The sequence below is a fragment of the Balaenoptera physalus genome (genome assembly GCF_965194825.1).
Source record: "Balaenoptera physalus genome assembly, chromosome: 10".
Taxonomy (NCBI): domain Eukaryota; kingdom Metazoa; phylum Chordata; class Mammalia; order Artiodactyla; family Balaenopteridae; genus Balaenoptera; species Balaenoptera physalus.
Genome location: NC_138889.1, coordinates 25,086,918 through 25,103,830, shown reverse-complemented (window position 1 = coordinate 25,103,830; position 16,913 = coordinate 25,086,918). Strand labels below are relative to the sequence as shown.

Sequence of the window (16,913 nt, the reverse complement as noted above, 5' to 3'; positions counted from 1 at the left end):
TTTTTTTCTGGTTTGTTTTTAGTTTTGTGGGGTGTTTTTGGTTTTGTTTTTGTTTTTTTATTTTAGTAGCACTCTCAAGTTCACAGCAAAATTGAGAGAAAAGTACAGGGGTTTTCCATATACCCCCTGCCTTTACACAGGCATAGCCTCCTTTATTACCAACATCCCACTCCAGAATGGTATTTTTTTACAGTCGATGAACCTACAGTCACACATCCTTATCAAAGTCTGTAGTTTACATGAGGGTTCATTCTTGGTGCTGTACATTCTGTGGGTTTGAACGAAAGTCTAGTATAGTAACCATTATACTATCATCCAGAGTATTTTCAGTGCCTTAAAAATCCTTTGTGGTTTGCCTACTCATCCCTCCCTTCCCCATACGTTTTTTAAAGGTAAAATTTTATACAACTCCTTGGCCACCAAACCTATTTAAATTCTAGTGTTAATATTAAATCTATATGTATTCTATAATAAGCAATAAAATGTCAAAATTAAAAGTAAATGTAAAATGTTTTCCTTGGTAATTTCTTTTTTATAGCTATCTTTATAAAATAAAGGGGGAAATAATGAGTGGAATGACTGGAAGAAGTAAGCAAGGAGAAATTTTTTTAATAATCTGAAATATTTTTGGATATATTAGGGACCTCTTGGAATTTTAGGTTTTTCTAATTATATCTCCTAGGGGTAACTATTATCAATTATGATTATCTTCTACATTATAGGTATCGTCAATATGGACTCACCATGTGGTTCTGTAACACCTTCTTCTACACATTCGGGAAAGTTTGCCTCAAACCTTTCAGGAGGTCAAATGTGTGGCCCTGGGGCACCCCTCGGAGGAGCACCCACAGCTGCTCACTTTAACAGACAGCATTCTTCCCCGCTTAGTTGTTGACTCCGTGTTCATCAGCGTCAAATGGTGAGTGATATACACTGTAGTTCCAGAGGAAGAGTTTGTCTGTATGTTCCCTTAAAAAACAAAAGGTTTTAAGTTTTTCAGAGTTTGGAATTTTTAAGTTTTAAATCTCTTAATAATTTAAATTCTATAAAAATGTAATTTGTATTCATGGCAATCTGAAATCAGGAGGAATTTAAATAGAATTTCCAGGTTTTTAAAGTATTAGAATCAACTTCGGCTCTATCAAACCTAGCATATTATATTGAAGTTAATTTCTAAGAGGGATCATTTTTTGAGAATAAAAAATCTTGTTGTATCATCTGTTGATTTACATTTACTTTCAGGTTTGAGAATATAGCTCCCAAGAAGAAAGGTTTGTAGCCTTAAAAGTAGTATAAATATCATGTGCTTTTGGTCTACCTTTAAATCTCATCTATTACATAAATAATACAACTGATTTCACGTTACCAGATGTGTGTTTTTAACTGTAGTCAGACTTTGAAGCATTGATCAGATTTTTCAAACCAAGGAGGATCATTCATCAATAGGGAATTCAACTCACATTAAGAGAATTCCATAGTGAGGCTATTATTTGTGGTTATTTATTTATTTAGCGAGGAAAAAGGCATCAAATTGCTTTCACCTTGAGGAAATTTTAATAAGAATCCATTTTTTTTTAAACTACTAAATTTCTTCTAACAATGTTAGAGCCCAGTTAATAGAGACTGGTTAACTGAATGAAAGAGTAAAAAAAAATTGGTATTTGAGAGATGTATATGAAAGTACATTGCCAGTGAAAGCATGAAGTAGGGTGTAGCATATAGTGAATTTACATATTTACAGTTTTTCTTGTGTTTGTCAAATAACAAGGACTGTCACTTGGAATATTAATTATCCTTGTACAGGTGTCCCTAAGTGAAAAGAAGTTCATAAACAACCGTAGTAATCATTACGGATAATATCCAGACTATGGGTGTCATTGGCAATGATATTATAACCATTCCTGGAGTATTACAATGGGCTGGTCATTGTCAATGGTACTTTCAAATATTGTGCTGCTCTGCCCGAGCGCACTGCAGTGTAGATGTGATCAGTCCCACTTCACAGAACATAAACTGAGACTCAGAGAGGATATATGATGCTTTATAACACCAAATACAGAAAAATTTAAAGAAAAAGATGTCCCGTAGTCAAATCAGTACTGTTATTTTAATCACTTCTTCTGCACTTGTATTATTAAAATTTTAACAAAATGAAATACTCCATCTAGTATTTTGTGCCCTGCTTTTACACTACATCTTCCCACCATTAAATATTCTTGGAGAAAATCATTTTCAATGAATGAACTGTTTTCCATCCTTATTTTAAAAAAACATCTTTATTGGAGTATAATTGCTTTACAATGGTGTGTTAGTTTCTGCTTTATAACAAAGTGAATCAGCTATACATACACATATATCCCCATATCTCCTCCCTCTTGCATCTCCCTCCCACCCTCCCTATCCCACCCCTCTAGGTGTTCACAAAGCACCGAGCTGATCTCCCTGTGCTACACGGCTGCTTCCCACTAGCTAGCTAGCGTTTGGTAGTATATGTAAGTCCATGCCACTCTCTCACTTCGTCCCAGCTTCCCCTTCCCCTTCCCCGTGTCCTCAAGTCCATTTTCTACGTCTGCGTCTTTATTTTCCATTCTTAAGTTGGGCCATCAGTTATTTAACCAACCCCCTATTGTGGGATTTTTAGGTAGCTTCTAATATTTTTTCTATTACACTACTGGCTGAGCTGAATATTCTTTTTTTTTTTTTTTTTTTAAAGATTTATTTATTGATTGATTGATTGTTATGTTGGGTCTTCATTTCTGTGCTAGGGCTTTCTCTGGTTGCGGCAAGCGGGGGCCACTCTTCATCGCGGTGCGCAGGCCTCTCACTATCGTGGCCTCTCTTGTTGCAGAGCACAGGCTCCAGACGCGCAGGCTCAGTAGTTGTGGCTCACGGGCCTAGTTGCTCCGCGGCATGTGGGATCTTCCCAGACCAGGGCTCGAACCCGTGTCCCCTGCATTAGCAGGCAGATTCGCAACCGCTGCGCCACCAGGGAAGCCCAGAATATTCTTGAACATAAGTCTTGTACATAAATTTGACTTTCACCTTAGGATAAGATCCTAAAAGCAAAATTACTGGCTCAAAGTGTATGAACATTTTAAGGCTGTTGATACACAACTTGCCAAATTACCCTCCAGAAGGTTCGTACCAATTTCCATCCCCATCAGCAGCAACAGATGAAAACGGCCTTTTCCTTACATCCTTAGTAGCAAATTTTTTGTGCATTCTTAAAACTTTCTACCAATTAGATTAGCAAAAAAAAAAATAGATTTATAACTTGCATTTCTTTGTTAGGTAGTGAAGTTGAACATCTTTCCATATTTATTGGGGATACGCTTCTGTTCTATTGTGAATGCCCTGTCACATCTTCTACCCGTTTATCTATCACTGTGTTGGAAGATGCTGGGATGCAGAACCTTTTTCGGTGCCTGGTGTGGTCCTGCTCCTGCCGACACAGAGTCCTCTCCCAGTGGAAGATGGCTGCTCCTTAGCACTGAGAAAAGTCAGCACCCCTACAGCCCGCCATGGGCCTGGAAGTGATGTCTCAGTGGCTCTGGAGGAATTAAATTCAGGTCCCTGGATTTAGCAACTCACCAGCAACCAGAACTGGTACTTCAGGACTAAATGACTGCAGTGTATCAGTTCTCATGAACTTGACCTTCTTCCCACCTTTTCACCCAGTGACTGAATCAGGCCAAGCTGCGGTGGAGACACAGCTTTGTCTCTCTTCTCCCGGGAGTGGGACTGAAAAGCCAGTACAGAGCAGATCATCCCTGCAGACACTCGCTGGGTGACCCCGGGGCACAGCAGGAGGAAAGAAGGGTGATCAGCCTCACCCTTCTTGGAGGGTGGAGCTACGTTCCAAAAAAAGATGCAGTAAGCACGAACCACACAACAACCCAGATGAACTTGAACTCAGCAGTTGGAATGAATAACCCCTCCTTTCTGCAAGTCACAGCTCACCCTGTGCCTCTCTCCATTGGTGAGTGGTTCCTTCTGGCTTGACATCACTACTGGTGACTTATTACCACTGCTGGTGGTTTACATTGTTGTTTCCCCCACTAGAATGTCAAGTTCAGGGCATCCAGTTCCTCCGGGTGAAACCCTTTGTAGTTGCTATGGGTGAACGGATGAGTGAGTGATAAATGAACAAAACAATTTTTCCCTAGCACTTCCATGCTGTTTCTAAATGACAGATTTCCACAGCTCCCTCCCCCATACAACCACAGACTCTGAAGACATTTCTCTCTCTCCCCAATGCCTGGCACAAAGAGGGATAAATGCTAATCGAGGGAATGAATGAACCAAACCTTATCTGAACCACAATAACGCCTACTTGAGCTCATCTTTCTTTTTTTCTTTTTTTTTTTTGATGTTTTAGTTTAAATTTTATTTCCTGCCCCCAAACATCCATTAAGTGCCCAGGAGAAGGAAAAGGGGATGTGACTAGCAATAGAGAGAAATGTTCTTCACAACAATGGCCATGGCAAGCTTAGGCACTTTTGGTGAAATCTCTCTGGGAAGTACTGGCAGAGGAATAAAAGGCAAACTGACACAGAAGTATTGCTTGGTGTGCATTTCCAGGCTCTGCCTTCTTTCTTATCTCTTGGTGGCTGGCAGAGGAAGAGGAGAAAAGGTTAAACTTTTTTATAAACCGGCAGAATAAGCTTATAACATCCTCTCACTATCTCTGCATAGGTTCTAGTCTCTGCAGCATTATATAAGCTTTGCCCAAAGTAATGAACAGTTGCAAGTCAAATGTAATACTTCACCAAACAACTTAAAAATGCTTGCACACCGGAAAGGATTAAGTTGCAGAGAACACAAATGGACCCAGAGCAACCTTTGCCAAAAGAGAATATTGTGCTAAATGTACAGCCATAGCTCTTTTCCATATGAAGAAACAGTCAGAAGGATAAAAGAACTTGGTCAAAATCACACAAGTAAATAGGACAGAATCTGGTCTGTCTGTCCCAAGGGTTGTGTTCTTTAACCACCAGGCTAGCTTTTCTCAAATCTGATTCATGCATAGAATAACTATACACCTCTGTTTGCCTTGAATATTCCCCGTTTATACGTATGCCTGCTGCAGTTTTTCACATTGCCCACTTTGACTCCCAAAAGCAACCGAGAATACACAATAATTTGGTCACTCTATCCATGGACCACGGTGGTGGGACTGCCCAGGAAGCTTATTAAAAGTGCAGCTTCCTGAGCCCTACTCCAGATCTAGATAAGTTTTCTGAGGGTTCGCTCAAGAATCCAGGTACAAGTCTTTTTAAGTGGTTCTGTGGAACCCCCCAGGTGAGTCTCTCGCTCTCTTAAGTTAATAAACCATTGATTCTGCCTCCCGCAGATGCCCAGCCAGGTCCTGTTAAGGTAGGAGTCCCCGCACCACATCAGAGGGATGCTCCCAACCAAGTCATCTCTGGAGCCTTGGAGAATCTGGATGGTCTCGTGCTGGCCCACCTGCCATGACAAACCTCCTCCAGAGCATTTCCCTTCACATTTTACCTTCTACCACTCCCAAAGGCAGTCTGCTCCAATGAGGCCTGACTTCGTCTGTCCTAATGTGCACCCGCTGATTCAAGAAGTTTAGGAATACAAGGTGCTGTGGTTCTCAACCAGGGGGGCCCAACCTCTAAAACAGTAGTCCAAGCAGTCTCTACCTCCTGGGCACATCCCCTCTGCAACAGCCCCAGTAAACGAATGTCCCATCCTTGCTTTTTCAAGGTCGGCAACAGGGAGTCCCCTCCTAAAGAAGGTTCTCTCTCATTGCCACACTCTCAAAGGCTGCCCCCAATGTGGTTCCTTCCTGTGGGCCTGATCAGGCTAAGGGCAGAGTTGTCTCTTTCCTTCTCTGAGTCAGACTAAATCGTCTTAGTAACACCCCTTCACAGTGGTGACCGTGTGTTTCACGGGGGCTGCTGCTGAGCCTTTATCTCATCCTTTCATGGTGGAGAGAGAGAGGATTATAATGATTTTTACTACTAGGGGAGAGGGGAGTGTAATGATTATGTTGTCATTTTGTATTATGTCCTTTGGTCATGAACTTGTTTTGAATTTCATATGAAAATGGGCCCACCATTCCCACTTTGTGAGGTCATTCAGCACTCTCATTTTGCACCTTTAACATCTCTCTCAGTATCACTTGGAAATGTTTGAAATGGCATGAGCTTGTCCTCACATTCCTATCAGCTGTAAATCCGGAGCCCCAACATGAACCTAACCATTGAGCAGAACACCTCTCCACTACCTGTGTAACACTGGGTAGGCCCCTTAACCTCTTGGTTTTCTTCAGTCCTCAGTTGTGAAAATGTGAGGGTTCTATGAATTTATATTTGGGGCAGGACAAGGTCGAGGAGAGTGTGTCTTTGCTTTTATTCTTCCAAACTGGAATGTCTTCCCTCTCTTCCCCATGGGTCCAAATCTCACTTGTCCTTCAGTCCCACTGCCAAGGAGCCTTCCCTGATTCCCCAGTCCACACAAATCTCTGCCTCTTAGGGTCAGTGCCATACAACCTAGCTGTCTCTTACGTTAATCTTGCCTCTCAAGCCAATCTCAGACTGTGGGTCTCTCTTGCCCTCCTGGGGCCCCTGGGGCTGTGCCAGCCCACCGGCACGCCCCACGTGGGGTGTCTGCTAGACTAGGGCATGGGTGGGGAGGCCCAGGTGTGAGGGGCCAGGCAGAGTACCTCTGCCTCCCCCCGCTCTCCTCCACAAAACTGCCCCTCCTCCTGAAGCCTGACCCCCAAGTCACAGGTTCCTTATTATGACCTCACTGGGTAGTGATGACCTCACCGGCCTTCTCACAGTTTCCATTGCAGGGTAACTGCCAACGTGCTGCCCTCAGGGAAACTTCCCTGACATTTCTCCACCAGATACCAATCTCTTTGGTTGTCTGAGAGAGAATGTGTGACCGGATCCTCTATCTTCACTCTAACCTGTGCTCTGTTCCATGGCTGGGCAGTGCGGCAGGTACGCCGAGACCGGGCATCTCTACAGGAGGCATGGTGTACACACAACCTCACCTGGCTGCCTCATGTTCCTGTGGGGCTTGCCCACTACGTATACCTGAGCGCGTTTCCAGCTGTAAGTAATACCAGTGACCTGGGACACCTTCAGGGACCCACAGTGCTCACTGCTGAGGACAAGTGAAAGGTCATCCCTGGACAAGTGTGCAGGATGGTTCTGATCTTTATAAATGTAGCTTTCCCCTTTGGGCTACAGGATGCTTCCATTCAGACCCTTTCCTGATTGGCCTCTTAGCAAAAGACAAGTGCATTTTTGTTGGCAAATGGTAAATGGAGCAGTTTGAGGAAGAGGGCCACTCTTGAAACACACCTTCAAACCCAGGCACCTCTGTGCTGTCATGTAGACATTTATATCTGTGCCCTCAGACACATCCCATCCTGAGCTGCTGAGTACTAGGGGAGAGGGTGGTGCCATATTGATGGGAAGACCGGAAGAACCAAGAGGGGTGTTGAAGTGCTAATGAGACTGGAGGGCTGAGGAGATGGTGTCCCCGGAGGCTGGGTTGATGTGAGCCTAGACTTGGTACCCAGAACGCGGTTCTCAGTCTCCTGATCACTCTGCCTCAGTATTTGGCCTTGTTCTAATCTAGATAAAAGTATCAGAGGGCTAGAGTTCAGTGTGGTTGAAACAGGCAGTATAAATGGGGCCCAAGAGGGGTTGCCAAGGTGGGAGGGGTTCTTAACCAATTTATATTAGATTATTTTTTTCCAAAACTTGGAAGACATTTCCATTAAAGCCTCAGAAGTGACAGACTGCAAGAAATGTTTTCTCTGTTGTGGAAGGGAGAGATGGAGAGGATCATGATTGCAATTACTTTCGGGTTCTACTGTTTTCCCTGGAAACGGTGAAGAGACTTCCTCATGTGCTGCAGCCGTAGGCTCTAGGAATTGCTTTTGCAGCCAGTGTCCCTTCTCTAGGGACTCATAGAGGTGATGGGCCAAGGCTGTGTTTTGGATGTCAAGTAGATTAAAGGTCTTCAGCCAGAAACTGGGAGAGACATGAGAGAGGGAAATTCTGGCAGGAGACTGTGTACAGCAGAAGTGACTGATCAGTTCTGATTTTCTTTGCAGCAGCAGTGGCTCCTGTTTCTCCTCCTACCCCTGGTCACTACCGTGTCCTCAACCGAGGGTGTGGAGAAACGCAGTTGGGCTGGCATGGGGAGATATCCTGCCTGGTTGGTGGCTACCGGGCCTACGGGGATGTTCCTTTGGCCACGCCAGCAAAGGCGGAAGCAGAGAAACCAGTCCCCAGACGTGCTCCCAAGAGAAAGCACTCTCCGAAAAGTCGTGCAAAGATCTGGGTTGCCCCAGACCCAAAATCCGGCGATTGGAGCATTCAAGCAGTTTCGGACTAGAAGGTGCTTTGATTCTCAAGCAGGGTGGCCCAACCTCTGGGCACATCCCCTCTGCAACAGCCCCAGTAAACTAATGTCCCATCTTTGCTTTTTCAAGGTCGGCAACAGGGAGTCCCCTCCTAAAGAAGGTTCTCTCTCATTGCCACACTCTCAAAGGCTGCCCCCAATGTGGTTCCTTCCTGTGGGCCTGATCAGGCTAAGGGCAGAGTTGTCTCTTTCCTTCTCTGAGTCGGACCAAATCGTCTTAGTAACACCTCTTCACAGTGTTGACCATGTGTTTCACGGGGGCTGCTGCTGAGCCTTTATCTCATGCTTTCATGGTGAAGAGAGAGAGGATTATGATTTTTATTTCTAGGGGAGAGGGTGGTGCCATATTGATGGGAAGACCGGAAGAACCAAGAGGGGTGTTGAAGTGCTAATGAGACTGGAGGGCTGAGGAGATGGTGTCCCTGGAGGCTGGGTTGATGTGAGCCTAGACTTGGTACCCAGAATGCGGTTCTCAGTCTCCTGATCACTCTGCCTCAGTATTTGGCCTTGTTCTAATCTAGATAAAAGTATCAAGAGGGCTAGAGTTCAGTGTGGTTGAAACAGGCAGTATAAATGGGGCCCAAGAGGGGTTGCCAAGGTGGGAGGGGTTCTTAACCAATTTATATTAGATTATTTTTTTCCAAAACTTGAAAGACATTTCCGTTAAAGCCTCAGAAGTGACAGACTGCAAGAAATGTTTTCTCTGTTGTGGAAGGGAGAGATGGAGAGGATCATGATTGCAATTACTTTAGGGTTCTACTGTTGTTTTCCGTGGAAACAGTGAAGAGACTTCCTCATGTGCTGCAGCCGTAGGCTCTAGGAATTGCTTTTGCAGCCAGTGTCCCTTCTCTAGGGACTCATAGAGGTGATGGGCCAAGGCTGTGTTTTGGATGTCAAGTAGATTAAAGGTCTTCAGCCAGAAACTGGGAGAGACATGAGAGAGGGAAATTCTGGCAGGAGACTGTGTACAGCAGAAGTGACTGATCAGTTCTGATTTTCTTTGCAGCAGCAGTGGCTCCCGTTTCTGCTCCTATCCCTGGTCACTACGATGTCCTCAACCGAGGGTGTGGAGAAACGCAGTTGGGCTGGCATGGGGAGACATCCTGCCTGGTTGGTGACTACTGGGCCTACGGGGCTGTTTTTTGGCCACGCCAGCAAAGGTGGAAGCAGAGAAGCCAGTCCCCAGACGTGCTCCCAAGAGAAAGCACTCTCCGAAAAGTCGCTCAAAGATCTGGGTTGCCCCAGACCCAAAATCCGGCGATTGCAGCATGGTGCCAGGAGGTAGACCCCACAGAATCTTGCTGGCTGAGCCATTCTGAAGAGAGGGCAATGGTTTAACTGCCTAAGGCAGCGAACGCCTCTTCCTGCAGTGACCCACCCCGTCCCCCCACTGCCACAGATCAGAACCTGCGTCGTTCTGTTTGAGCCTTCCTCAGCCAGGAGCCTCCTGCCACACTAAATGGCCATAAGCAAGGAGCCTCAGAAACTGAGGTTTGAAATGAGAGTCTGCCCTGAAGATCCCAGGGCTGAAGCTGGCCTGGAAGAAAACGTGACGTTCCTCTGCTCAATCCTCAGGGGCCCCTTTGTCAGCTGAAGACAGAAAAGTCTGCACTCTGCGAGCCGAGAAGGATGCAGGAGCAGAGACAGGGTGCAGAGAAGCCTTAGCAGTCTACCACATGCGCTCCTGCCCTGAGCCATTGTCAGCAGCCACCACCACAAACCAGGGGGGAGCTGGGTTTTTTGAAACTGAAAGCAGCAATCTGTGGCTTCCCAAAGAGCCTCCTGCCTGGGGTCTCAGGAGGCAGGATAGAGAGACCCAGGAAGACCTGCTCCCTGAAGCAAGAACAGGATGGAGAGTCAAGCAGCACGCACCCTGCCCCGAGGTTCACATGCTCCCTTTATTCCCAGCCCTTTCTGTCCCCAGTGGGGGTCCCTTACTGCTCAATAAAATGTTTTTCTGTAACAGATTTCTAGGGTCGCCAGTGCTCAGACTTAGGTCACTACCCCTGTGCTAGGCACTCCTGCTACCCAGGAAAGGTTCCAAAGGTGGAACAGCTCCAGGGGGTGCCAGGGATCAGAGCAAAAACTTGAGAGGCTGGGGATGAAGGAGTTTGGGCACAGTCCCTAAAGCATCTCAGTTGTTGAGCTTCTGTGAGAAGGCACATCCTGTGTGTGTGTGTGTGTGTGTGTGTGTGTGTGTGTGTGTGTGTTGGGGGGAGGGGGGTCCCCAGAGGAGGCAGCTAGGGGGAGGGCCTGAGGCTGGAAATGGGGAATGGCGTGCGGCCTCTGAGCAAGCACAGGCACTTAACCCTTGAGGTTTCTGGGAAAGCTAGAGCCACAAGGGCCACGAGATAAGGCAAGTGTAGCAGCAGAACCCAGGTGCCAGGTCTTTCCTCAGAACCTATACTTCTCCACGAGGCCGGGCCTTCCATGCTGAGGTAGGAGGGATCCTGGCCAGAAGGTCGGCCAGCAGCTCTGGGAGGAAGGTTGCTGCGATGGGGGCTCTGCTGCCATGGAAATGACTTCATTTCCTTCCACTCAAATAGCCTACTGACTGGGTTCCTGCTCTGTTGAGGAAAAGGGTCGTTGACTCTCCCCAGAAGGTTGTTCAGTTCACATCCCAAAAGTCCCTCTATTCAGGCCCCGGGGAGGTGTAGCAACTCCTGAGGGCGCTCTTTCCTGAGGCTGGCTGACAGAAGTGGGGGGGGGGGGGGAGGTTTCCTGAGAGTTCCCGGGTGCTGGTTGAAGTCCCCAGAGAATGGTCATGCAGGTTGGGGAGTCAAGTAGGTGGAGAGAGAAGGTCGGGGGCAGAGGGCCCCTTCCTGAATCCAGAGCTCACAAGGTCCCCCCCCCCATTTCCAGAAACTCTCTCTTCCCCCACACCAGCCCACATGGCCCAGTACCGGGCAACCGGGAGCCCAGAGCACCTGTGGCCGCAGAGACACTGGCACGCAGCCCTCGGAGTGGGCGGGGCCGGCTGCAGGCAGATGGGGACGAGGTGCGCTCCCGGGAGGCCTCGGGCTGAAGGTGGCCCTCTGAGAGAAGCGGCCCAGCTTGGCCAGGAAGGTTAGAGGCGGGGGAGAGTAGCCTAGGGCGCCCCCTCGGAGCAGTGGGAGTGGGAAGAGGCGCAGGGGCGGAGGGAAGCCGCGACGGGAGGCGAGTGGGCTCTCAGCAGAGGCCAGCTTAGCCCGCGGGAGCTGCCTCTGAGCAGGGGGCGGGAGGGCAGTGCCGCCCCGGGGCTGCCGGGCTTCGCGGTACGCGGCTCTCCGCACATGGCTCGCAGGGCCCTGTGACTCTGTATCCCCTCCCTCACCCCGCCCCCCTCGCGAGGCCGTGCCGCTGGGTGGCCTGTGTCGACGGGCAGAACCCCATCGCCCGCCCCTCTCAGACCCGCCTCTGCCCACCTGCCTGGCCCGGCGCAGCCTGCGGCCTCGAAGGTCCCCGCACACTCAGCTAGCAGCCTCTGCTGTGTCTGCTGCTGCAGCTGTGTCTGCTGCTGCTGTGTCTGCTGCTGCAGCTGTGTCTGCTGCTGCTGCGTCTGCTGCTGCAGCGGGGAACCCGCGTCCAGACCACGCCGGGCACCTCCAGCACCCCGAGTCCGCGGGAGCGCACGCGGGCCCTGAGGCGGGACTTCCCGCTTGTGGACGGGGGGCTGCAGTGTGTGCGGGCTGGTGGGGGCCGGTGGGGGCCTAGCCTGGCCCCGGGCAGGGGAGGAGGTCCGGAGCATGCAGAGCTAGCGGGGAGGCCCCTCACACCACCCCTGGATGGCCTCTCCATCACCTATGGATGCCCCTCCCCTTCTCTGTCATCCCCTCCCTGGTGGGAACCCCTCAGCCCAGGCCTCAGCTGCTCCTAGTGTAGTCTGTGTGACAGTGGGAGGTGGGGGACCCCCCGGCTGGCCCAGGCCAGGCAATGTGTCCTGCCTGATCCCAAGACCTAAGGAGCCCACCCATTTGCCTTGACCTCCCTCCAGCCACAATGACATGCCCCTGGTCCTGAGGCAGTTTTACCACAATGGGCTCCAGGATGTTAATCTGTGCAATTTCAGCCATGGCCAGACCAGCTTGGACAGGCTGAAAGACGGTCTCGTGGGTGCCCAGGTACCAAAGGGACACACAAGGTGCCACCATGGCTGCTGGGGAATGTGGGGTAGTTTGGGGGCCTCAGAGACCACAGGTGAGTCACATTGGAACTAAGTTACCATAGTGGCCTAGAAAGTGCCATGCCATGGATGCTGGGGGCTACAGGGGTCACAGTGAGCCAACCTGACGGGCATCCAAGTACCACAGAAAAAGCAACGCATTCCATGTGACTTCTGGGCACAGCGAGTGCTGTGCCAGCTGAGGAGGCTATGAGAAGCCCAAGGAGTTCCAAAGCCCAAACCAAGCCCTGGCCTTCCCTCAGTTCTGGTCAGCCTACGTCCCATGCCAGACCCACGAACGGGATGCTGTGCGCCTCACCCGGGAGCAAACTGACCTCATCCGCCTCATGTGTGCCTCCTATTCTGAGCTGGAGCTTGTGACCTCAGTTAAAGGTAGACGGGGGACTTCCCTGGTAGTCCAGAGGTTAAGACTCCACGCTTCCACTGCAGGGGGCTCGGGTTTGATCCCCGGTGGGGGAACTAAGAGCCCTCATACTGCGCGGCACGGCCAAAAACAACAAAAAAAAAGGTAAACAGACTGGTGGTGGTAGGTGTTACGGACTTCAGTAAGCTACCCCTGCCTCTGAAAATGATCATCCGACTTACCTGCCCCCAGCTCTCAACAATACCCGGAAGTTGGCTTGCCTCATTGGTGTGGAGGGCGGCCACTCACTGGACAGTAGCCTCTCCATCTTGCGTACCTTCTATGCGCTGGGTGTGCGCTACGTGACACTCACCCACACCTGCAACACGCCCTGGTGAGCGCAGTGCAGACGGTAAGGGCCCAGTGAGGCAGGGATCGGCCCAAGATCATGCTGGGGCCCAAAGCAAGTTTACCCCTGGGATCCGGCCCTGAACCTGGGGTGGGGAGGGGAATGGAGGTTTGCAGAACAAGACTGAATCCCCAGAAGGGCCCTCCTACTGCCAGGCACAGCCCAGTTTGGGTCCCTCCTCTTGCACCAGGGAGTTGCATGTGTAGACAGTTCGACAGAACCTCTTTCTAGGCTCTTGTAGCCAAGTCATGGCCACCAGTCAGACTGCCTCCTGGCCATCCTGCAGAGCACGGAGCTCAGCAAAGGGTATCCACCCCTTCTACAGCAATGTCAGTCGGCTGACCGGCTTTTGCGAGGTAAGGACCCGGGTTCCATACCCTGCCCCACATGAATGTACAGCCCCGCCTGTTCCCTACAGATAAATGCACACAAGGTAAATGCAGCCCTGATGCCCTCTCCCCATCCTGTCCCTGCAGAAGGTGGTGGCAGAAATGAACCGCCTGGGCATGATGGTGGACTTGTCCCATGTCTCGATGCTGCGGCACGGCGAGCCCTAGAAGTGTCACAGGCACCTGTCATCTTCTCACTCAGCTGCCCGGGGTGTGTGCAAGAACACTCGGAATGTTCCTGATGATATCCTGCAGCTTCTGGTGAGAGACTGCCCTGGCCCTCAAACCTAAAGCAGGAGGTTCAAACCAGGAGCCCTTGAACCTGAGCCTCTTCTCCCTCAATTTCCTCAAACCCCAGGTTAAATATCTTCTGCCCCCAAAACCCACGGTCCACAGCCCCTGAACTCTTGAACCCTAGGTGGGGGTCTAGGTGGTAAGATACTCCTCCAAACCCGGAAACCCAGGGCCAAGACACCACCCAGACCAGGGCTGCGGCTCCTCCATTCACACAAACCCAAAGAGGAGATGACTCTGACCTCAACACCTTCCTCACAGGGGCTGAGAGAGTGAACAGGCAGGTGGCTGTGATGGGGGCCAAGCTGACTGTCCACCGGTCCGCCCCTGCAGAAGAAGAACGGTGGCATCGTGATGGTGTCCTTGTCCGTGCGGGTGCTGCAGTGCAATCCGTTAGCCAACGTGCCTACTGTGGCAGGTGAGCCTCACCCTGTGCTCTCTGAAAACTCTGATTTGGAGCTGAAGCTGCATCCAAATTTGGGGAGGACTTCAGAAGAGCCCCAGTGGTTTGACCCATCTGTTGGCAATAGGTACAGCTCCCAAAAACCCAATAATGGACGGTACACAACACCTTGGTGCCATGTGCAACTGCAGCCACGGAATCAAAACTGCGATACTGATGGGTATCAGGGAGGCTGTCAGACACACAGCCCGGGTGCTGCCCATCTGTGCCTCTGCAGGGGCTCCTAAAGCGCACTGCCCCTACCTCTGGCCAAGGGACTGGACAGCTCCTTAGGTCTCTGGGGTCTTCATCAGTTGTACTCTTATTCCTCTCTCATCCTCCACACCCGGGGAAAGGAGCCCCCATAGGTTCTCAAGGAGACTGGGAGGCAGGGTGAATCTTGGGTGGGAAATGGCCCAAACAGGGGGCTCTGGGGTCCACTCCAAATCTTAAGTCCAGTCTAGAGCCAGCTGGGATCACTTCAGATCAAACCTCAAGGCCCTCTAGTTGGTACTCTCGGTGCCAGGCCATGAAGGAACTGGCCTGTTTGGCCTACAGGCTGCAAAAAGGGGAATCAACAGAGGCCAGTCATCACCCCCACCCCTGCCCTGGAAGCCCCACACTGCTGACTTCCCATTCTTCAGATCACTTCGACCACATCAGGGCAGTCATTGGATGCAAGTTTATCGGGATTGGCGGAGATTATGACGGGGCTGGCCGGTGAGTGCTTCCTCGTGGCTTGTCTCGGGCTGGCTGGGCAGCAGTGGGGCTTTCACAGCCACCATGCCCACTACATTGTGGTCCTCATGGCCTTGACCATAGCCTCAGGTGTGCTGGCCCAACTGGTATCTCCCCTCTCCCAGGGTCTGCTTCCTGGGCTCTCCTGTCTGTTTGGCCCTACTCTAGGTCATCATATTTGTCTAAAACACCACACAGAGCTCATCTGCCCAGCATCTGCGGCCATCCAGTGCCAGCAGACCCACGGCCTCTGAGCAGACTCTTAGCAAGGTCTGGGCTGGGCTGACCATCTTCTCTGCCTGCAGCTGGGTCTGTGCATGCAGGGGGGTCAACCCAGTTCTTAAAAAGCTTTTCTTCTCTTTATAAATGGAGACAAAAATTGCATTCAGTGAAAGGCATAGATCTTAACAGTACAATTCAATGACTTTTGATGAATAGTCGAGGCGCTTTTGGGGCCTTCCTCTGAAGGATGAAGAGCAGGAGTGAATCATTTACTCTCTCCAAGTCTCCATTTTCCATATCTGACCAGGGCTGGGGTTCAGTGGACCCTGGACACATAGGGCTTTGGTTCTGACTCAGGACCAGGGAACAGGTCTGAGGCCCAATAGCTGGCTGGCTGGCAGCCACACAGGTTCCCACAGGGGCTGGAGGACGTGTCCATATACCCGGTACTGATAGAGGAGTTGCTGAGGCGTGGCTGGAGTGAGGAAGAGCTCTGGGGTGTGCTTCGAGGAAACGTGCGGTGGGTCTTCAGACAGGTGGAACAGGTATGCTGGGCTGGGCAAAAGAGGAGCTCTGAGCAGGTGGTCTGAGCAGGTGTACGTGGGGGTGCTGTGAGAGGTGCTGCCCGCTGACTGCCGCCTCCAGGTACGGGAGGAGAACGAGGGACAGAGTCCCTTGGAGGATGAGTTCCCAGATGAGCAGCTGGGCAGCTCTTGCCGCTCCGTCCTCCCACGTCTGCATCAGAGAGAGGATCTGGCTCCAGACCAGAAACTAACCAGAGCTGCGGTGCGTGGGAATCCCATTTTGTCACCTAAGTGGTCATTCTCAAAATCTTGCCCCCACATGGGCCCAGGCCTCACAGTTATTGCTGCCTTCCCGGTCCTCATTGTTTGGCTCTGGTGATCCAGTTAATCCTGCCAGATGTCACTTTGGCAGCCACAGATACCCCACAAAGTTTCCTTGCATGCGACCACAGACATTTCCTATGTATTATTCTTTTCTGATAATTCTTTCAATGTATCCCTTCTGGCTTTGTGCAAAGCGATTCTTTGTTTTGTACACGGGGACCACATCTGGGAAAACATCACCGCACCCTCATAAGTTACAGGGGGAGACCCGAACTGGCCAAGCCATGACAGGAGCTCGCCGCTGCTGAGCTCTACAGATCCCGCTCCTTCCACACAGTTCGCCAATTCCGCGCGAGCTCATCTTTCTTGAAGTTCTTCCCTTAGGAGACGTGTAAAATGCAGCAGGATTCTCAATCCGTTCCCCGTGGTCACTTGTGCTAGATGGAGCTTTGCAGTGTTCTGTGCTGGCCGTGGGCCGCTGGTGGAACACTGTGTGACAACTGCCTGCACAGGACTTCAGGGATAATGAAACGTCTGTCTTCCCAGCCTGACGCTGCTGAAAACCACGCTTCCCAGAGAAGGAGAGAGATCCAGCTGGTCCACACCTGCATACACATTTGTTGACACGTGCAGATGACAGCAGGCTCTAGCAGG

The 16,913-nt window shown here is 50.4% G+C and overlaps 1 protein-coding gene, 1 long non-coding RNA gene and 1 pseudogene across 3 annotated transcripts in view; all 3 read left to right on the top strand.

The window, feature by feature from the left end:
* Positions 1–927, top strand: part of LOC309636475 (ankyrin repeat domain-containing protein 17-like) — a 98,730-nt pseudogene extending 97,803 nt beyond the window's left edge. Inside the window, exon 32 of the transcript XR_014268512.1 lies at positions 723–927. The product of XR_014268512.1 is annotated as an ankyrin repeat domain-containing protein 17-like (transcript). The remainder of the gene's footprint in view (positions 1–722) is intronic.
* A 3,682-nt stretch (positions 928–4,609) lies between these two features.
* Positions 4,610–11,638, top strand: LOC309636377. The gene is made up of 4 exons (XR_014249998.1): positions 4,610–4,940; positions 6,967–7,088; positions 9,419–10,295; positions 11,275–11,638. It is a non-coding gene; the product is annotated as an uncharacterized lncRNA (long non-coding RNA).
* A 742-nt stretch (positions 11,639–12,380) lies between these two features.
* Positions 12,381–16,605, top strand: LOC309636374 (dipeptidase 2-like). Its single transcript, XM_082409552.1, is given in 11 exon segments — positions 12,381–12,512; positions 12,817–12,946; positions 13,170–13,309; positions 13,614–13,682; positions 13,803–13,854; positions 13,857–13,908; positions 13,910–13,976; positions 14,343–14,427; positions 15,096–15,171; positions 15,821–15,956; positions 16,057–16,605. Coding segments are annotated over 11 exon segments (1,182 nt in total). The 5' UTR covers positions 12,381–12,395; the 3' UTR covers positions 16,315–16,605.
* Positions 16,606–16,913: the final 308 nt, after the last annotated feature.